Here is a 23,573-nt window from a genome sequence, read left to right as displayed (position 1 = left end):
AGTGAGGCAGGACAAGTTATTACTTGTCCACAAACCTGAAAGTGATTCAAATCTGCATTCAAACCCAAGCAGTCTGACTCTAGCAGGCTCTCATCAACTCTTCTACACTGGGAGAAGCAGGTGACTGAAATATAATATATAAGAGCATACACTGAAGTATAATAAAGGAGCATACAAAAATTTATATAGAGTCCTGGGGGTATTTGTTCTCATGATCACTCCTACCTCCATTTTTTTTCCCCTCGCACTAAATAATTGATAAACTGCTCATCATGGGGCTGTTATAGACCCATGTTGACATCTACCCTTTTCACTTCCCTGAACCCCACTAGTACAAGGTAAGATCTCTTCCCACACATTGCTTTTTTTCCATTTCAGGGCATGCATCATTCATTCATTCATTCATTCATTCATTCATTCATTCATTCATTCATTCTGTTACTTTAGTATATAAGCAACCCAGTTGTCAATTCCCAGCCCAGGCTACATGTTAGACCTAGTTTAATATACCCAAAAGCCCATAAGAAACTCTCTCTGCAAAAGTGCTCTCTATTTCTGATCAGTACCCTTGCTTTATTGGTAATAGAGGGCAACTTTGAAAATATAGTTTTAACTTGTGATATTACATTTTTTAGGCAATACTATTTCTTGTTACAAGTAGGGGACTGAAAATTTCAGCAGAAAGTGTATTAACCTGTTCTCCTATTCAAGCCAACCCTTTGGCTACTTTTTATCTCTTTGTATAGGGTTATATTTAATATTTTATGATCACTTTTATGTAGTTTATATTTTTAATGACTCTGTAGTTTACAAAATGTACTAACCTACATCATTCTATGAGAATATCATTAAAACATTCTGTAGTATAGTTTAGACAAATCATTGTTATAAACAAAGGAACTGAAATGAGAAAGTTTGATCTATTAAAAAAATGAGAAGCAGTTTCAAAGCCAAAGTCTTAGGACCCCAGAAACAGTACTCTACTTCGGAGACAGTACTACAGAGTGGTGAGAGCACAGGCTCTGGACCCTGGCTGAGTCACTTAGAGCTGCATGACCTTGTTCAAGGTAGAAAACCTCCCTGAGGCTATGCTCTCTTCTCTGTAAAATAGGAATATTAATATGGTTGAGTATTGTAAATATGAGTTGAATTCACATCAATATAGTGTTTTTAAAATTCTGGTACATAGTATTATATAAGTTTTAAATATTATATGTGCTGAAAAAAATTACTGTGGTTTGGCACTCTGACATTTAGCAAGGTCTAATTTTCTGCCTTAGTCAGTGAGTACTGTCTAATATTATGATGAGTGGAAATGCCAGAAGAAAAGCACTTGAGTTCAGTTCAATTGCCCAAGCAACCCTTGTTTACTCCCTGGGTACACACCCTTCAATGGCTCTCCAGTATTCTAAGGATAAAATCTAAACTCCTTAAGCTTGAGTACAAAGCTCTCAGCGGTTTGCTTCTGGCCCCCCTCTCCTGCCACTTCCCCTTCTGTCCTGTACTGCAGGCTCCTGTGAGGGAGACCAGCTCTCAGTGTACTTGGATTCCTGGTACTCAGTATGAAACACACAGCTCCTTTCTTCACCTAGGTAATTCTATCTTTATGCCTGGGTCTATATGCTACCATGTTTCCCCAAAAATAAGACCTAGCTGGACAATCGGCTCTAATGCGTATTTTTGAGCAAAAATTAAAATAAGACTTGGTCTTATTTTACTATAATATATGACCAAGTCATTATAATATAATATAATACAATATAATATAATAATAATAATAATAATAATAATAATAATAATATACTATAATCCTGGGTCTTATATTAGTTTTTGCTCCAAAAGACGCATTAGAGCTGATTGTCTGGCTAGGTCTTATTTTCGGGGAAACATGGTAGGTAAGACTTTTTCCCAATTTCCCCAAAATTGTCTATCAATTTTTACTCCATGTGCAACATATTATACTGGGCTGGAGTTGGGTTTTTCCTTATTTGCATATTTCTGATATTTGATCATAATAGAAATCGCTGTAAAAATTAAAGGTTAATCAGAGAAAAAATTATCTTCTGAACTGAGAATTTTCTGCTAATGGAGATAGTATAATTTGCCAACCAAAGCAAGTTAATGCAAAGAAAACTAGCAGTAGAATTTTTTTTTTTTTTTTTTTTTTTTTTGCATTTACCAAATGTACCAATATGAAGAAAGCTTTGCCTGTCTGTAGACTCAATGAAAGCCAACCCCAAGTATGCTATACTGAAGTATGGTATATTCTATAGTCTTATGTTTATTATAAGTTTATGTTTAAGTAGTGATGTTATTAAGTAACCTATGTGTTTCTTTAAACACACCACTTTTAACCACACTCAGTCTCACCTCATTATTTTGCTGGTGGAGCCAGTATAGGCATTTTCATAAATTCATAACTAATAAAGTTTAGGATCCTAGTATCATAGAGTCTCTTCTAAACTGTGAAGTTACCAACTCAAAGATTTTATGATTGCCAACCCAAATAAGTTAATACCAAGAAATTTGGCCATAAAATACTTTATTTTAGATTTACCAAAAGTATCCAAGAGAAGAAAGTCTGAGATTTGGGAACCACTAGAAAATAATTCATAGCTATCCCGTGGTCACTATCCATGATTTAATCGACTACTGCTTTCTGCCTTCTTCCTTAAGATAAATTCTCAGAATTCATACAACTTAGCCCCTATCAGCCACCATAAAATAATGTTTTCTGCTTTAAGCATGACTTAATTTTACCTCTAGAAAAACAATTAATACAAAACATCTGTTTTTTAATGGTTCAAATTTCTTGGGAGAGGATGGGTTTACCCTTTCATTTGTTCTAGATTTCCTGGATTATTTAGACTGTCACTTACTTTATGAAGAACTTTAGATTTATAACTTGGTAGGAATTCTTATTGCAGGGAAAGTAGCAGGAAAATGGACGCCATCAACACTGTGAATAAAATAGCATTAAAATTGATTTATGAAGGAGAAATTTTAAAATGTAATGATGAGTGTCTTTTTAAGTATAGTTTGTTTACTCTCTGGTTATTGTGTTTAATTCTAACCAGTGTCTGGTTAGTATATATAAGTAACTATTCCTCTTGACCATATTTTTATTTACTCTAAAAATTATGACAAATATATCAGAAATATAAGTGAGTTGATATTGTATTCTACTGAGCTAAGACTTCTTTTAATTGAATATTTCTCTAGATGTGTGGGATAATAATAACTGCTTATGAAGACTATTACCACATACTCTCCTTTAATTCTTACAACAACCCAGTAAAATGGACATTGTTATTCCAGTTTACGGGTGGGAGATTCGATTTGGGAGTAATCAAGGAACTTGCATTAGGTCACACAAGAAACACACAAAATAGGAACCAGGTATATTTAATGCTGAAGCTCTTGGTTGCACCAACTATGCTAGAGATTAATTTTATCTAAGTGTACTTAGTATTATGATTTTTATTTGTGCTTACTATCTTTCAAGGAAGGAATCATGTTTTATTACCAACATGATTTTATGAGAAAATCAATGTGATAATAATACAAATATAAGCAAATTATGTGCAGACATGGACAACTTATATCAAGAAAATCTGACTATCATCAATGCTAAAGCTATTGAATAGAAAAGTATAAGCTTTTACTTACACAGTTTTCATTCCCTGGCAGAAAAATCTGTCAGTTCATCCGGAAAGAAACACTTTTTCCTGACAGGGGTTTGAGAGAAGTGGTGTTTGGTCTCAGTGGTGTTTGTGTTTGGGGTATTGAACAATGTCATGAAGAATGTTCTTAACAATTTTCAAAATAATGCAGAACTGATTTGTACTAATAGGGTTTTATATAAGTTGTCATTGAAAGCCAAGTATTAGAAGTGGTTTTCAAACTTTTTAAAGCAGCAGAAACTCTCATTCAAAAGAAATCACTGTGGAAGCCCAATACATGAAGCAGGTAGCAACAGAGTTATTGGGTTTCCTGGCTGTATTTCTACCTCCTCCCTTCCCTCATCTGCTGATACTTCTTAGCCATCTCTTTAGAACCACAGGGGCCATCGTGAGCTCAGTGTGAAAACCACTTTATTAAAATATAAAAGCAATGTACTATAGAAGATCAGAGTGCTGTGATCCTGACTTGTAGCTTTCTAACTCTCTAAAAACAAATTATAATATGTGGTAAAGTTTACTGTGACCCAGTGGTTTCTAACCTAGAGGCACTCATGAGAGCCAACCTCAGGACATTGTTAAATATAGTGTTCCCCCTTACCTTTTTTTTTTTTTCTTTCCACAGTTTCAGTTACCCATGGTCAACAGTCTGAAATATTAAATGGAAAATTCCAGAAATAAATAATTTATAAGTTTTAAATATCCGCACCATTCTGAGTAGGGTGATGAAATCTCACAACGTTCAGCTCCTTCATGCTGGGACATGAATCATCTCTTTGTCCAGTGTATCCTCTGTAATACTCATTAATCACTTCACAGCCATCTTGGTTATCACATCTACTGTTGAGATATTGCAGTGCTTACATTCAAGTAATCCTTATTTTACTTAATAATGCCACATTCATATAATTTTTATTATATTGTTTTCTGTTTTATTACTAGTTATTTTTTCTAATCTCTTGCTGGGCCTAATATATCAATTAATATCTGCATGCATAGGAGAAAACATAGTACTGTGTTTCCTAGAAAATAAGACCTAGCCATACCATAAGCTCTAATGTGTCTTTTAGAGAAAAAAAATTAACATATGGCTCAGTATTTTATATTATATTATATTATATTATATTATATTATATTATATTATATTATATTACATTGTTAGAGTCGGCCTTATATTATATTAAAATAAGGTTGGGTCTTATATTAATTTTTGCTCCAAAAGACACATTATAGTTGATTGTCCGGCTAGGTCTTATTTTCAGGGAAACACAGTATATATAGGGTTTGGTACTATCCGAGCTTTCTGGAATCCACTGGCGTTCTTGGAGCATATCCCCCCGGAATAGACAGGACTACTGTATACCATGTCTGGACCTCTAGACTCACTGAATCAAAATTCATGAAAGCAAGTTCTGTGGAAATCTGTGAACCTGGGAATCTGTAGTTTTAGAACATACATAAATAATTCTGACTTTTGGCCTGCTAAAGAACCCTTACTTAGATTAGAATAGAGCTACTCAAAAGGGGCCTGGGGTCTGAAAGTGGTGGCAATCTGAAATGGTACCAGTATAAAAAGTAAGAATTAACTTTTCCAGACTCTTATTGTGATTTGACATTGCCACAACAATTCAATTTTGTGATAGGTAGATTTGCCTCATTGGATTCGGAGATAGCCCAGTTTGAACCAGTTCAAACGTTGTTGGACTTGAGTTAAGTAAGTATAAGAATCACTTGGGTGATTTCTAAGACTTGGGGACTTTCTAAGATGTAGTCTCCTCCTAACATCCTAATTTTGTAGGTTTTAGAATGAACCAATGGGTTTACATTTTAAAAAGCACTGCAGGTGATTCTAATGCAGGTGCTAGAAATACCACACTTAAAAAACACCGAAAAATACCAGGGTGCCAAAAAATGTATGCAAGTGGACACTTTGGTCAATGTTGCTTAAGCGGTGGTTCGCCGTAATCAGAAGTGTCTGGACACTGATGGTAACCACTTTGAGCACCTCTTGTAATTGTAGGAGTCAAATGTAACTTGTATTCATCTTTTGTTATTGGTGTATATTGAGTATTACAATTTTAATACAGGTTTCCTTTCTTAAAATGTGTATACATTTTTTGGACCCCGTGTATGTATCTGATTAATACTCAGAGTATTAATACATATATATGATTAATACTCAGAAAATGCTATATAAATGTTTTGTATTAATCTTAAAAACGAGACTATAAAAATGTGCTAAAGCTAAAGGTGATGTATATTATTATCAGATAATACTATCCACAGTAAGGAAATGCAAGATGTTAGAGAGTTGTGAAAGCAAATAACAAAATGCAAAAGAAAAAAATTCTAAGTATGGTTTGATATCTAATCAGTGATAGAGCCATTGATATCAGAACTGATCTTTAAGGGGTGTGCTTTGGTTAATACTTCTTTACATTCCTAAATAATATTAAATGCATTTTGAATGTGTTCACATATATCCCTCAGTACCAAATATTAATTTATATAATTACATTCTAAGAGAGTCTGTCTCAGAGGGTACAGAGGATTATTTCAAAGGTAATATAAACTTAAGTAAGTGTCTACTCTCAGGGCCTTCAACTGGAAGTTTGAACAATCAGCAAGTTACTTCTTGTTTGTTCACTGGTGTGTCTTCATAGACTAGGACAGTTCTTGGTACTTAAGTAAATGCTTAATAAATATTTGTTGAATGAATGAAAACTCATTCTTTGCAGGTGTCATATTCCACAGAACTTGAGTAGACGTTAAGATAGTGAGTTAGAAGTTTTCCTTCGTTGTATAAATGATATACAGAGGATACAAAAAAAATGTATGCACATTTTAAGAAAGCAAAAAACTGTATTAATTGTAATACTCAATATATACTGATAATAAAAGATGAATACAAGTCATGTTTGACTTCTGCAATTACAAGAGGTGCTCAAAGTTGTTACCATCAGCGTCCAGACCCTTGTGATTACGGCAAATTACTGCTTGAGCATAGACAACATTGCTTAAAATGTGCATACATTTTTTGGCATCCCTGGTATATATTATATAGGATTTGATTAGGTTACAGATAATAGAAAAACTGTCCCACAATAACTTAAAAAGTAGAGAATGTATAGGCCTTTTTTCTAATGTTTGAGACAGAAGTTTCAGGGCAGATAGCTGGTGGATTGGGTTGAATGCTTTATAATGTCAGGACAGGAAACACTGTGATTTTTTGGGGGGCCTAACTATCAAGCTTATTGCCTCATGGCTGTAAGAAGGCCGATGCATCTCCAAGTATCACATCCAGTTCAGTACAAGAAGAAGAAAAGAGAGAGAAGAACCAGAATCATGTCAACTGTACTATTCCTTCAGCTAAGGAAGTGAAACTTTTCCAGAACTTGGCGAGCAGATTTCTATTTATATCTCATTGGCCAGACCTGTGTAACAAGGCCACCAGATTCAGTAGAGGCTAAGATGATAGAAACATGATTATCATTATTTGCTAAGGCTAGTCATGATCCATTGTCTGGTGCTGGGCACGTCACCCCTCCAAACACAAGTAAGATTTTGATACCAATGAAGGGAGGAGAAATGATGTAATTAATAGGCGTAACACATCGTCTGCCACAATGCCACAGAAAATTGAAAGTACATTCATTTTATTTTACTTTATTTCCTTCTTTTCTTATTCTTTTCATACTTTGTAAGAAGAATTAACAAACTACTGATGTTACATTTTGAGCAAAAATAGAAATTTAGACACCAGGTTAACTAGGCAAAAATGATTGCTGCTAGATAATCAATTTATACCATGTTAATACATATCTATATTTATGTATAGATATATAGATATATAGATATAGATATATTTCACTGTATTTTAATAGACTGACTTAAAAAGTACTTTCCTGCTGTCATGAATGCTTCTAGCTGTTTTGAGGTGGATAATTAGCGCTGGGTACTACAATGTTTATGTTCAGCCACCTAATGTTTTGAGCACAGTATCTGTTTACACTTCTGTCTCCGTTGCTTTATATTTTTGATTAGTTTTTTTAATGACAAATCCTTATCCAAAGATTTCTTGTAATATGATTTTTGTCTATTTTAGATAACAAAGAGCCATTATGTTGGGTTTACATTAGAATTAAATTTTAAGCAAGCTGCAAGACTGATATGAGAATAATGACTTAAATTTCCAGCAATAAAACTGGTTCATTTCTCATTTTACAAAAAGGGCTACTGGGCCACCCAGTTGCTTGCTCATTTTTGGAAGTATCACCTTAAAATACAGACTATGAATTTGTGCAAGTTTCTGTCTGTTTTAGTGCATGTTCAGATCTAATCATCATTTATCCTACCTTGAAGTCTGGAAAGCTAATAATTATATAGATTCTTTGCAGTTTGGTATATTTCAGTCAAGCATTAGGGGTAATGAGGGACTGAGGTAAGATTCATTCAAAACAAGGAATACATACATATTGCATACATTTGCCATTTCGTTTTTACATGATTTTTTTAAATCAATGGACAAATTATATTTGGGCAAATGTATGCCCTGTTTTGCCCCAGTTAATATGCTTAAAGAATAATAAATAACAAAATAAAAAGTTAAGAAAAGAGGGTTCATCTTTTTTGCTTACCCTTTTGCTTTTAGGAATCTTGTAATTTAATTGAATCTTGATGGAAATTGAATACTGAACTTGTAACTTACTTGAATCTTGTTGGAAATTTGATATTAAACTGTGATTTCCCCAGGAAAACCAATACCTGCTCTGTTTAGATTAATATATCTGAAAATTTTCATCTTATATATGGTATTATTACAACATTATGGTAGACACTGACTTAATGTAACATGCTATTCACCATTAATTGATTTAATGAAACTCATTGATACATAGGTGTCACGACTTTCAAAGGAGTGAACATTTGGATTCAGCAAGTCCAACATTAGGGCAAGTGTGATATAGAAGCAAGAAAGAGAGAGAGCTCTGGGGTTAGATAGACTTGCATTTAGATTCCAGTTATGTGCTTATTTGCTCTGGGACCTTGGACCACTGCCCTAGTTTAGCTTTCCTCAACTTCAATTTCCTTCTCTGTAAAATGGGGAACACAGCATACCAAAGGATTATTGTTAGGATTAAGTGATATAATATATAGTAAGTACAGACACATATAAGTTATTAGTCTCAACCACTGATATTACAAATATGAGAATTGAAGACCTCAAGGTAAAATCACTTTCACAAGCTCACGTAGTAGTAAATCAGAACCAAAGGACTAATGAGCATTCTCTGTGCAGTGAAGCATTCTCAAAGTGAATCGTGAATAAGCAAATTTATTTCAAGTGTTGAGGATTTACCCTACTGTGTTTCCCCCAAAATAAGACCTAACTGGAAAATAAGCCCTAGCATGATTTTTCAGGATGACATCCCCTGAACATAAGCATCTTTTGGAGCAAGACTAATGCATCTTTTGGAGCAAGACTTAATATAAAACCAGGTCTTATTTTCGGGGAAACATGGTACTTTGTAAAGAATATATTCATATATTATCTATATAAATTGTGGTGTGGAACTGAGCAGGTATTAAATGAGTGTATTCTGTTATGTGATGATTTTCAAGCTTGTTATTTCATCTAATTTTGATTTTTTTTTTAGAATAAAATAAATATGTAAGATTTGACAAGTTTAGTTACCACACCTAATTAGGTAGTCAGTAAAAACCATATGGTTTTGCTCTTTTCATGCCATGTGTCCTGTGAGTGTAGCAGACTGCTCATTAGTAATAGTTTAGCTGTCAGTGGGTTTCAGTGTTACCTTTGCCTAAATACTTTGTATGGTCAAATCAGTGGATACTAATTCTGAATTCCCCTTTGGCATCCACCTGAGTATACAATTTTACAGTTTATTAAGATTTCGAAGTCTTTAGTATACATTCTGATTGATTTTACTTCCTTCATAGCTGTATGCTTCATCCTCTTGCTTAATTTTCAAAGAGCAGTGGCTAAAACTTCCTTGTTTATGATGATGAAAAATATTTAGAAACAAATTGAAAAAGAACCAAAGCAAAATGAACAAAGATGAAACTATTTTGAAACAAACAAAGGCAGCAGTTCTTCACAGCCAACAATTAAGCTTAATGTATTAAGAATCAGTTGGAAATGTCACTGGACTTCAGTAAGTAGAATTTTGAAACTATCAAGACATGATGGAAGGAGAACAGACTCTGGAATAAGAGAGACGAGATTGCCTTCCAATTCTGCCACTTAGCAGTTGTATCAGTTAGGATGCCTTCCCCTGCAAATAACAGCAAATCACTTCCCCACTGGATTAAGCAACAAAATTGATTTTTTTCCCCACGTAACAGAAAATCCTAAGAGAAGCAAGTTTCAAATTTAGGTGGATTAACAACTCTATGATATAATTTGGAACTAGATACTTCTCATCCCTTCACTCTGCCAACCTTAATCCACAGGCTTTGCTCTGCTGCTGACGCTCCTTATTTGCTCTAGATGACTGCACCAGCTCCAGGAAATACACCATACCCAGTGACTTCCAAGGCAGCTGGGACTTTCCTTTTCTAATGTTTTCTGCTCAAAAACTCCCTCCCCTTGCAGATCACCTTCACAGCTCATTGGGCAGAACTGAATCTATAGTAAGACCACATAATTGGAAATGAAATAAATTCAGGCTTGCTAAATTGTGGAAAGAGAAGGAGGGGAAAAGCCTGAATAAAATTGGAGAAGAAAACATAGACCAATGCTGAAAGGACTTATATTAGAAGCAGTAAGATACAACAAGGTTTGAAGTACGGGAGTGCCATGATCACATTGGTGGCTTAGAAAGATCTTTCTGGATGCAGTGTTTTAAAGAAATTACCAGAGATCCTGCCTCTCTACTAAGAAAACAATTAGGATTTTTCAAGTGAAAAATTATGGAAAGGATTTGGTTGGGCTGCTTATGCTGTGGAATGAAACAGAGTGGGCAGCTCAATTATATGCAGAATATAGTTAAAAATCGGTGGGATTTGGTCACTGATTTAATGTGGAGATAAAGGGAAAGGAGGACAAAAGCTACTCACAGATTTCTGGATAGAACAACTAGTTCCATGATATTGCGTTCATTGGAATAGGAAACATAGTTTTTTGTTGTTGTTGTTGATGTTTTGTTTTGGTTTTTGGTTGTTTTTTTCTTGTACAGGGAAAATATTTCATTTATTTTGGGACAGGTTTAATTTGGGATGACTGCATGTCATGAATGTGTAAATAACTAGCAGGCAGTTTTGTAAACTGTTCAAAATTTCAGGAGAGAGAAATGAACAAGATATATGGATTTGTAGAGTCATTAACATTTACATTATAACTGAAGACTTGGCAGTTCATGAGCTCCTCTACAGGGGTTCTTCCATAGGGATATATATCCTAATATCGCCTTTAAAACCAACCGCCAACCCAACAAATAAAAAAATAAATATATTAACCATTCTCCATCCTAAATAGTCTGATTCAGTATGCATAGACTGGCAGTAAAATATTTGTTCTCTCACAAAACCTCTTTTTGTATACCCATATTAATTCCTAGTCAGGGATCTTTGGCGTCGAGTGAGAAGTGAACACAATCTACAAAAATAGAGTATTGATCAAATCCAAGGTTTGGTACAGAAAGAGTAGTTTATAATGGAAACCTAGTAGCCAGAGCGGTAGAAGAAAATCAAAGAAATATATTGTCACTGAGCATCAAAGGTTAGCATTTGTCCATTGGGTCATGACCAAATGCTGCCATAGGATAAGGCAGATTAGGGACTCAGAGCTATGTGATTATCACAAGTTTTCAGAACCAATCTTCTAGGGTGTGAGATTTTTCTCAAGAAGTGTTCAGCAGCCATGGTTCATGTACAAATAAAGTAGATCCATTTATAATTAGGCTTTAGTTCATGGCCTTTGGGTGTCCAGGGAGATAAGTTGCTAAAATTAAAATATTTTATGTCTAGGCTCTAAGTGAGGGATTTCATTTGGGGAAGCCATAAGCTTTACGCATCATGATGTGTCATGAAGGCCTCAGGTTTTCTTTCTTGATTTCTCTGCTGGGCCAATGAACGGGATTTCAAACTGTCAGTGTTCTGTTGAGCCTACATGTTTGTTGCAATGATTAAACGAAATAACATGTATAATTGCCTAGCACAGCAACTGACACATAGTGTGCACTGAATAAGTTCCTTTCCCCATATTTTCTTTCTTTCTTTCCTTCTTTCTTTCTTTTCTTTTTTTTTTTTCTAAAAAGTTGTACACATGGGTTGCTCAGAATTTCAAAATGAATGGATACTCTCCCATTCTTTGTCTGTGGAAATACAGTTGGTTATAGATTCTTGTCTTCAAGTAAAGGGATGCCAGAAATCTCCATAATACTCCTAAGACTATAACATAATTTTTACTAAATTTACAAATTTAGTTTTCCAATGGGAAACACATGTACTCTTTCGCTATACTCATTTTGTCAACTGTTCTTTGTTCCCTGCAGTAGTTGTCAAATTACAAAATTTAGCCTGGAAGCAAGAAATCACATCTGTGCTGAATGGGACCATGGAGAGAGACTGGAAAGCTATATATCTGGGGTTTATTTCCACAGATTAGTAAAATGTGTGCTGTAATTGAATCCAGTAGCTTTTCTGATATTGTTAAATGGAAATCAATAAGCAGACATGCATCAAAATGCTATATGCAATGGGACTTTGATTCCAATCTTTTAGAGAAACAGAATGACAGTCTATCTGTTCTTAATCCAAATTAGTCTCTCTTCATACTGTAATGGAGGACCAACTACCATTTTAATTGTGTTTGTTTGTTACTGTGACAATCATGCGGTAAACAGAAACAACATAAGAATAAGAAAATGCCTTCAGGCTCTCTACTTTACCTTCTTGTGATGAAGGATCACACATTCTCTCAAGGCCTTGCCCAATGATGGTGGAGGGAGCGAGTGTCCTTGAGCTGTCTTTCAACTCTAAAAGTCTCAAAACACATTCATCCTAATATGTCAATTTCCTGGAGAATTCAATTTTTTTTTTTCTGGTTCTTGTTACTAATATGTTAAGCAAGATGTTAAGGAAGAAGCATTGTAGCCAAAGGATACACAGAAAGTCGTGAGTATTTGGAAGTTACCATCACTGAAGACCATATTTGAATTATTAACTCAACTTAATCTTTAATTGTTAGAATGTGTGAAATTTAGGACTTAGGAAGCTTCTTATGGATATTCCATTTTATTCCTTTGGTCTTCTCCTTGTCCCCCTTGAATCCCAACAACAACAAAAAAGTGAGTTAGCTTCTCTCTGGCTTTTCTGAAAGTAAATACTTTAAAAGCTATTCTCCGTTCAAGAAAGCATTGACATTATTAATGTGTAGTGATAAAAATAAAACATACGTAAGATTAGTTTGAATTAGTTTTATGATTATCTTTTATTTGGTTGGGCAGTAAACTAACTTTTGCTTATTAAAAATTTCCTGTATTAATCTTTTTTTCTTCCTATTTAACTTTAGGCCATTTGTAATAGACTACATATTCATTGACCTCTGTAGAGTTATTTCTCCTAAAGAATCTGTCTTCTTAATTACTGATTAGAATACCAAACAATATGCCCATCTTCATTGTACTTATACAATGACTCAGGGAAAATAACCTTGAAGGCTGTCTGTCAGTTTAATGGTGTGGCTTGTTTCAAAATATAAATAATGGTATAAAAACATTTTCCACAAGATTTCTAATATCTAATTAATGTCTTCCAGAGTAACTGTGGCATCAAACATTTCCTTTAATTATATTCATTAGAGGCTTCTTCTGGACAAGTTTTAATTAAGTTGTACAATGAAGATCAATACTCGTTGTGCATTCATTGCAATTTACAACAAGCATATATACTGTTCAGAACAATTTAATTACTGTAATTGTTGCACAAAAGCTACTTACTGACTGTGCTCCATTACTGCCAATTCCCTTTTAAAATAAATTTTGTGATGAAATTGGGAAATAAATTTGTGAAAGTTCACATTTACATATACCCTAATCTTCTAGTTTTTATGTAACTAGCTTAAGGAGTGGGGGAAATGGAGGCATTGATAATATCGGTGGCAACATGCATGCCATCATGAACGTTAAGAAATGCTTACAGCATAAATAAGAATCCCTGTAATAATGCTTATATTGGTTACATGAAAAATAATTTAGGAGTGTTGAGTAATAAGAAAACTCTACATTTTCTCTAAATAAGACTTCGATTTTTATCACTTTTATTCCCTTAAAATAGGAGCAGTATTTTGATTCATAAGGAATGTCTCCAAATATGCTAACTTCTGTTAATGAAGAACCTGAGACTGATGTACTGTACACATATTTGTGAAAGTAAAGATTTTCTGGTAGCATCAAAGGTGTCTACCAGGGTCTCTCAACTTTAGCACTAGTAAAATTTGAGCCAGATGATTCTCGCCTGAGGGTGGGAAAAGTTTTGCTGTGCATGAGGGATGCTTAGCTGCATGCCTGGCTACTCTCACCACCCTTCAGTTTTTTGTGTTTTTTTTTTAATATTATTAAAGTATAGTTGATATATAATATTACATTAGTTTTAGGTGTCTAACATAGTGATTCAACATTTATATACCTTACGAGGTGATCACCATCTCACCCACCCTTTGATTGTTTTAACAATCAAAAATTGCTCCAGACACTACCAGATACCCATGTTGCGAACCACTGCTGAATGTGGATTCAGACACACCCTCCTGACCGCCACTGACCAAGATTCATTCATAAGACAAACAGCTATTCAGTTGTGCTGAGCACAGGATAGGTTCATAGGTGTGAGCCAAATAAAGGTGTTCTTTTAAGGAAACAATACAATTCTGTGCATTTTAGTGTTTTTGCAGGTAAGAATTGGGTGCTAATCAAATATTCAGTAATAATACCTCACCTAGATTTAGGAAAGGGAAGATCAGACATGGCTTCCTGGTGAAGGCAGCTCCTGAAATATATTTGGAAGGAAGACTCAGCAATTCAGAAAGGGGGAAGGGCACTTGAGAGCAGCTAAAGCAGCATGTGCAAAACTTGGAGCTATGAGAAAGCTATCTGTTTGATTATCTATCTAGCTATCTGTCTACCTATCATCTATCTATTTCTGTATCCATCTATATAGAGATAGATATGACGATCTATATATAAATTATATCTATAGTTATATATGTATATATCTATAGATATATATATATCTATATATCTATAATTATATATCTATATCTATATCTATCTATCTATCTATCTATCTATCTATCTATCTGATTTTAGTTGTTTTCCCTGAGGCATCAAATCCTAATTTGGTCTGCATTATATGAACAAAATTATAATATATAATGTGCAAGTAATTGCCTAAAACATCTATTTTTAATTTTTTTTGTCAATTTCCAATCCAGCCATGGTATATGTAAAGATGGTCTTTGATTGTGAACTTTATGAAATCATCTGTTTCCAAGAGGAACGCAATTTTAGACAGTAGTGGGAAGTGACATACATGTAATTTTTTTATAAACCTCCTAATCTATCTATTTGAAGAAAAATAATTTGACAAATCACCATAAGAAAAATACACATTCCTATTGTTGTTATTTTCATGTGTTTATTAATGTATTCCAATATTGAAAATTCCCAGTAAATTATATTAATAGCCAAGCTAGTATTTTGATTTCATTCATTTACTTTCACATATATGTATATTGAAGGCCGAAATGAGTAAAAATAGTAATTTAGATTAAAGTTAATTTAAATGAGGGTAAGTAAACTTCAGAGTGATGTGTGGAATTCTGTTGGTGAAAATGAGTATTTCAAGATACACATATTATTAAAAGGTCTGCTAAGAATGCTGTGTTTCTCATGGCAGGCTGGTTATGAATTCCTAGAATTCCTGTGCACATCCATTTGCCACTACAGGATTAAGTTCAGTTTGACTGCCATCATATTAGAAGGCCGTTAGTTTGCTGATTTTCTCTACTTTATCTAGTCTACCCAGATATGCTGCAGCTCAATATCAAAGATGAATCAAATGAATCAGAAAGATGAATAAACATAACGATTTAGGTTCTGTACTCCCCTGGTGTTTAGTCATGTCTAGACACAGCTCTAGTGTCCCAGAAAAATCAAAATGAGGACAAGGACATTTAAGTTTAATGTAGCCTTATTCCCATGGAAACCAGAAAAGCCAACAATAGAGTAAAAAGAAAAGAGTATGGATCTAACTGAAAAATTAGATTTAGTGGAATGACTGCTGGATTTGCAAGGTCAGTGGGTAGCAGAACAGTTTCTTTTTTGTTGTTGTTGTTGTTGCCATTTTAAACAATAGTTATTCAGTTGGGCCAATTTCCTCTAAAAAATAATTCCACAAATTATTTTTTTTATTATTCCCTAAAGTCAAGGTGATGTGTGTAGGCTAAAGATAATACAACCATTCTATACGCACACACTTTTATAGTTAAAGAGCTCAGAACTTGAGGAAAATAGACAAATATATTGAATGTGGCACACACGTGTGTACATACTGAGTATATTTCTGTGTTTTGTAAAAATTTTAAGTTTTTGATTTACCTTTACATTGCTAATATTATATAGACAGTTAACTTAGTGTTTAAGTGTGATTGATGTTATATGAAATAAAATGATTAAAAATAAGGGTTAAATAATTTCCATAATGTATAGAAAATTTCTATTTCAATTATGTGATCTTGATTTCCTTGGTTATAGAAATTCTGTCTGACATTCTTTTATAGAAGTATCATAACACATTTCTCAGACAATCATCTGTTACTCCATTAGTACCCCAGGCTTACGTGCAGATAGAATCATCTCTTTAGAATTGCTATAATTTCAAGATACTAGCTTTTGAATGTAGTTAGAGGAAGTGTCATACCTCTGACTAGGGATAATCCGGTTCTTCTTCTGGGTCCACTTGCCATGCTCATTCAAACTGATTCAGATGCACAGTGGGTGAGGTAGATCCATTTGGGTTAGGAATGATAAGTTGGAAAGATAATGATCTCCGATCAAGATCTAAAGCATTTTGACAATACAGCACCCTTTTGGCTAATTTAATTTTGGGGAGACAGTAGGTGAACTTGTTGAAATATAAATACTGTAGTGTGACGTGGGTACACATTTGTATACATACTATGTGGCTTCATTTTGCAATGATGATATTCAGACTTGCATTCTGGGAGTTCCAAATGTTTTGAGATATCAAACAATAATTGATCTCTGCCTTTCAAAAATGTAGCTGATAGTCCTATTAAAAGCACATTTGAGACTATGGTTATATATAAGTAGAAGATACCTTGGAAAGGTAATGGAGTAATGCAGACATAAGTGTAATAATCCTGAAAGCTGTTACACTTTCTATGGTGTAGTTAAGGGTGTGTAGATTTATATCTTAATTAAACTTGCAATTTGGATTACAGATTTTGGTTAATATCACAAAAAATGTTACAAGCTTGGAGATAGTACATTAGTGTTAGGTGTAAATTATTTGTAAATTGCTTCATAACAGCTTTCCGGAAGAAAATGCAGTATGGCCAGCCACCATTTTATGGCTGAAGTGTAATCCCGAGACCTAGAGCATGAAAAAAAAAGTGACATGGTCCTTATATTGTTTTCTGTGGACATTTGGCAGTTTTCTTTTTCTTATTTCAATTATTCTCCTTTATTCTTGTTTGACCAAAAAAAAAAAAAAAGAGCACTTAGGTTAATGACTTGTTTATATATATTTGCTGTAATTATTCTAATGTTAATTTAAAATCACTTGTTCTCTTGCATAGAAATATTTTCTTTAAACTATAACTTATGTATTCATCATAATGAATGTTTAATCTAATTTCAGTTATGGGTTGTTAATATGCACTTTTAATAACACTGTGAAAATAGTAATGCATTTTTATATATCTGACTCAGTTTTGTGTTCTTTCACTTACAGTGAATTTATTGGATTCACGTACTGTCATGGGGGACTTAGGATGGATTGCTTTTCCAAAAAATGGGGTAAGCCTTTATGAAATTTTCCCTACAACTTAAGCTACCCAAGTAGACATCATATTAAATGTCACATATGACTGAAAATTCACTAGATATATTATTGTTGTTAATAGAAGAGGGGTGTGTGTGTGTGTCAGAGGGAGGGTAGAGACCTCAAATTTGTTTTGATTGGGAAAAGCAGGTAAATTAGGGAAGGGATTTGAATGACTGAATAGCATATATTATTTTCCTCTCTAAGTATTTCTCTGTAAAGAAATGTGAAGTTGTCTTCAGCATTCAAGAAAGTTTCATATTGAATAAACCAATGAACTTTCACAATTGGTTTATTTAAAAAAAAAGAAAAAAAGTTAAAAAATAAAAAAAAGAGATTTGCTGTTGATTTGCCCTTATCCTGGTTATACTGAATAAGAAATGAAAAAGAAATAAGAGATCAAAAGATACATAGAAACAAATGAGAATGAAAACACATCCTATCAAAATTATTGGGATGCAGCAAAAGAATTGATAACAGGTAAATTTGTATAGCATTACAGGCCTATCTCAAGAAACAAGAAAAATCCCAAATAAACAACCTACCATTAAACCATAAAGAACTAGAAAAAGAAAAAACGAAACCGAAAGTTAATATGTCAATCAATGACCAGTGTCGATTCAAACACTGGAACCGATTTATTTGTATTTCTTTACTACGCTAGGGAATGAAAATATAAGAAATACCTTTAAATTCCATTGAGCCTTAAAGTCTTTCAGATTACCAGGTCAGTCATCATTCAAAAGTTTTCTTTCAATTGTTGAATTTTTCTTTATTGAAAACGTTCAGAAAAAATGCTTCGTTGGAAGGTTTTTGTAATCAACAATTATTTTTACTTATAAATTATTTCACTGGTGTATATTAAAAATAAAATCTTTTGGGTGGAAATTATGGAAGCCATTTTAACAATATGCATATTAATATATTTATAATACTAACAATCTTAATAGATTACACAAAGAAGTATTTCATTACCTTCTGTTCAATTAAAAAGACATCCATATTAATCATTCTATTACAAGGAAATATTTAACTATACTGCATGACTTTTATGTTAAAAACAATTCAGACTTTGAAAAATTTTTATTATCTAATAACTTTAATATTTAACCATTTTCTAATTTCCAAGTTAAAACTACCCAAATTCATTGTACAACCACATTAAAAGAAAGACAAAAATATTTTCAATTCTCTATTTTAATAAAAAAGTAAACGCTTTGAGTACTTAACTTTATAAATATAGTATATATGTGCAATTCATTTAGAAAATTACACACACTAATAATATTTCATAGGACTTTGAAGGTTAATTGCAGCTTGATTAAGTAATTGAATATTATTAAAAATCTGGTTATAACAAAACAAATAACCAATTTTTTTTCCAGTTGATAAGTAAACAAGTAAACCATGTTAATCAGTCCTTTACTAAGAAAGTTAGTACTATGGACATAAAACAAGTAGTAGTAATTGTTCTAAGTCATAATAATTTATGTGTTAACATCCTAATCTCAATGAGTTTTATCTTTTTTCATTAACTTGGTATTTCTTTATGGTTGTTAAAAAATTATGGTTGTATTTAGAGATATAACATAAATAAACTAGTTCTAGTAGATTGTTAACGTATTCAAACATAAAGATAAGCCAAATGAAAAAAATAATTTTCCCACTCAGAAACAGCCAGTGCCAACATAAAGGTATGTATTCTCTTAGTCTGTCATTCTTTTATCTTTTATGCTCTTCCTTCCTTCTTATTTTTCCTCCCCTTCATTCTCACCCCCAAATTATTTTCTTTCATCTATTATTACCCTAAATAGGCAGATGGCTAACATCCATCTATGAGGACCTGTAAATATGTTTTGTACGCTGCATTTTTTCCACACACCAAAAACGATTTATTACATAAATATTTTAAATTGCCTTTCTCAGAAGATGACTGATACGCTGAGCTGTAATCAATTTTTTAAAAGCCTGAGAAAATATGTCACATTATCTTTGAATTTAGTTTTGTGTTTCTCCAGTTTCCATTCAGAAATTATTTAGAAAAGCTTTAGCAGAGTTTAACTGTAAGGGTAAATATGATGTTGTATTTGCTCTTACAACTAGAAATTTTTGGGGAAATTAATCAATTCTGTGCCTGATTTCTGTATAAAGCACAATTTACTTCTTTAAAAATACATGATCCTGTATATCACCAATGGGCTCCTTCCAACCATTCTAACAACTTTATGCTTTCTTTTTCTCTATAATTGTTAGTATCATTTTTAGTTTTTAGTATGCAGTTTTACTTAGTATTTTGTTCAGTTTTTTTAGTGATATTTTCTCAAAATTCTTACAACTTTTAAAATAGTGTTTCATTTGGTATAGCAATGCCTGATGTTACTATTAAAGAAAAATAAATTAATTAAGAGAAATTTAGTCAATGTGCACTTGTCTAAGTATGACAAATGTGTGTGGAATCCAGATGTTAATATTTTGGGTTATGTCACTCAAATGCCAATTTGTATTTCGTAATCTCTTCATCTTTTTCACATGCCCTCAACACCCCCTCCCATCTATCACCAACAAATCTAGTAACCATCTGACACAATACATAGTTATTACAATATTATTGACCATATACTTAGGCTATATCCTACATGCATGGCTGCTGTATGAAAAAACCGCTGGAAGCAGCTCCGGTATGCAGGAAAGTTGGGTGGGGCGGGGTCTTAGAATCACAAGGGCATGGCAAAGGAACTCAGATATAGTGGCCACCTGTGTCTGCACGCCAGGAAGGAGGAGGGCTCAACAAAGAAACAATGGCCTCTATCAGCTCCTCCATCAGGGAGAAAGCTGCCCCTCCAGCCCCTGTTTTGAAGCCAGACAACTCATTTCATGACCATATGTCCCTGCTGCCTCTCCAGCTGCTTCCCAGCGTTGGATCTCAGAGCTAGTGATTCCCTCGGTAAGTCCATGTGTGGACCCTTTAAGAGCAGTGCCTGGGACACCAGCTGCCCTCCATCTCACTCAGTTACAATCTCTGCTGGTTTCCACAGCGAGAAGTTATGGGGAATTCTCTCCCCAACACTGGAACCCTGGCTGGGTAGCCTAGTGTGGGATTGGGACCCCTGGCTTCTCCGGGAGGGACCTCCACAGCTGAGATACCCCTCCCAGTTAATGGTCTCACGTGTGTGTGGGACCAGCCCGTTCAGTGTCTCTGTCTCTCCTTCTACTCTCAAGGTGGTGTCTTCTGTGTGTCCTTAGTTGTAGGGCTATGGTTGAGCAAGATTTTAGGTGATTCTCAATGGTGGTTGTTTTGTAGTTTAGTTGGAATTTTGATGTAGTTGTGATAGAAGGTAAGTACAGCGTTTACCTACTGCACCATCTTGATCAGGACTCCAGGTGCGACTTTGTTTTTAAAAACCACTGATGATTGTTACACGCTGAGATGGTTTTTCACTAGTTTTTTTTTTTTTTGGGGGGGGGTACTTTTTTCTTTTTTTAGTACCTGAGTTAGGACGCATCATCTGGATTTGGACTTCATCATGTTCTTTTTAGCCACAGAGTATAAGATTTTGTGTGTGTGTGCGTGTGTGTGTGTGTGTGTGTGTGTGTGTATGTGTATGTGTGTGTCTGCCTCATGGTAGTAATTTGAATTCTCTTTTTTATTTTGGACATGTCTAGAAGTACTGTGTTACAGCAAAGTTTCTTTTATGCAAATTTGCTGTATTCATTCATTCAGCAGATATGTATTGGGCACTTAGCGTGTGCGAGTCAATCTTCTAGGCACTGGGGTAAAGCAGTGAAGAAAACACAAAAGGATCTGACGTCCTGCAGTTTGAAGCAGCATTATTTTGAAGAATGAGTAATCACAGTGTTAGAGCAATGTGGCAGATGAAATGCTTTCTAGTCCTAACGTTTTTTGCTATACATATACAAAAATGGTAGAAAGGTAACAGTATTTGTTCAAGGTAATTCAGGTAATTTGTGACACAACTAGGAAAAGCACTTGCACTATATTGTATTTGGCACATGTGGTGTCATATCACTGTTTCTATTGTCTTGAAATGAAAAGCAATGCTCTTTGATATATATACATATATATAATTTTAATTAGTAGTAATAATGACAATCTAAAAAGAAATACTTAGTATTCTTTTGTAGAAGGGGGAAAAAGAGGCTCTGTAAGGGTATGCGACTTTCCCAAGGTTATGCAGTTGGTAAGAGACTGAGTCCATTTTGAACCCCTGTTTTCAAAAGATATTGATTATTTTAAACCAGAGGCAAACTCCTCTGAACAGTTATGTCTCCGGAGACATGACTAGGTTCTGGATTGTGCACAGACTTCTAGTTTATGTAAAAAAGGAATCGGTACTGAAGAGACTTTCACCTTAGAAAAAGTTCTAAATGAGCCAGAGTGGGTCACATTCTATTCCATGCTAGATCAGAATAAGTATTAATATTTGGAAAAAATGTATATCAAATACTCAAATATATTAAGTTGCATTTGTTATATTGTGTGCATATAATATATAATTATTTGATCAGTAGGTAGATAATTAAAAGGATGAATTGACTCCCAATTACAGCTGTAATTTTTGGGATCTTTGTGAATCTCAGCTTTCCTGTCTGTTAAGTAGGGGAGGGTGGCTATTGTATTACCTATCCTGTAATGTTGCTTGTAGGATAAAATAATGCATTTGAATGTATCATGTGATCCCTAAACCACTAAAGAAATAGAAAAAACTAAAAGGTTGATTAAAAAGCTGCCTCTATATTGCTTTTCACATATAGCCAGAAAGCAACATTTTGGTAGTTAAAAACAGCAACCACTCAGCTGTCTCTTTGGCATTTGGCTATTAAATGAAGTAAGTAGGCTTTACAGTTCTCATGCCTCAACACCCAAATGTGGGACGCCATGCTGTAATCTCACTTTGCATAAAATCGAAAGGAAGTGTTATAACCTTTCCCTACCTTCCCCAGAACTGGTCTTTAATTGTAAACAGCAACAAAACAAACAAGGAAAACACAGACTGATTTCCTACTTAATTGATGTATTCATAGTTACCTTAATTCTAAGTTTTACTATTTATTTGAATAAATATATATATAATATATATATAATATATATATATATATATTATATATATATATTATATATATTTTTTTTTTCTGTCCAGAGAACCTTTTGTTAATATTTATATTGAAGTTCTGAAACTTTTTCAGCCTAAACCCATTAAGACATAATTCTCACAGTAATAGTGATTCTTAAGAATGGGACTAAGGAATAATAAAGAGGCCGTGAGAATTCTTTGATATTGTGATGGACTCTGTTGTCTATTTTCTTTATTTTAAAGTATTTGTAAATTTTATAACTATTTGACTTGTTTTTTTAAATTAGTAGATTTTAGTATTTAGAGATATTTTAAGTTTACAGAAAAATGAGCAGAAATTATGGAGAGTTATTCTACATCACCTCAATATTATCCTCACCCTGTTTCCAGTATTATCAGCATACTGTATTAGTATGGTACATTTGTTACAATTGACAAAGCAGTATTGATACATTATTAACTAATTACCTTAGTTTATATTAGTTCACTTTTTCTGTTGTACATTCTGTGTGTTTTGACAAGTATATAATGACGTGTTTACTATTACAGCATCATACAGAACAGTTTCACTGCCCTAAGGACCCACTGTGCTCCAGCTATTCATCCATTCCTTCCTCTTTCCTCCTTAACACCTGGCAAATGCTCATCTTTTTCTGACTCCATAATTTTGCCTTTTCCAGAATGTCATGAAGTTGGAATCACAGTATTAGCT

The 23,573-nt window shown here is 33.7% G+C and overlaps 1 protein-coding gene across 8 annotated transcripts in view; it reads left to right on the top strand.

The window, feature by feature from the left end:
• Nucleotides 1-23,573, top strand: part of EPHA5 (EPH receptor A5) — a 339,363-nt gene that overhangs the window by 12,059 nt on the left and 303,731 nt on the right. For all 8 annotated transcript variants that reach the window (XM_033106462.1, XM_033106465.1, XM_033106466.1 and 5 more), the window contains exon 2: nt 17,679-17,743. In XM_033106462.1, the coding sequence (XP_032962353.1) occupies nt 17,679-17,743 (65 nt within the window). The remainder of the gene's footprint in view (nt 1-17,678; nt 17,744-23,573) is intronic.

This window comes from Rhinolophus ferrumequinum, chromosome 5 (genome assembly GCF_004115265.2).
Source record: "Rhinolophus ferrumequinum isolate MPI-CBG mRhiFer1 chromosome 5, mRhiFer1_v1.p, whole genome shotgun sequence".
In the NCBI taxonomy this organism is placed as follows: domain Eukaryota; kingdom Metazoa; phylum Chordata; class Mammalia; order Chiroptera; family Rhinolophidae; genus Rhinolophus; species Rhinolophus ferrumequinum.
This window is presented reverse-complemented; position numbering and strand designations above follow the sequence as displayed.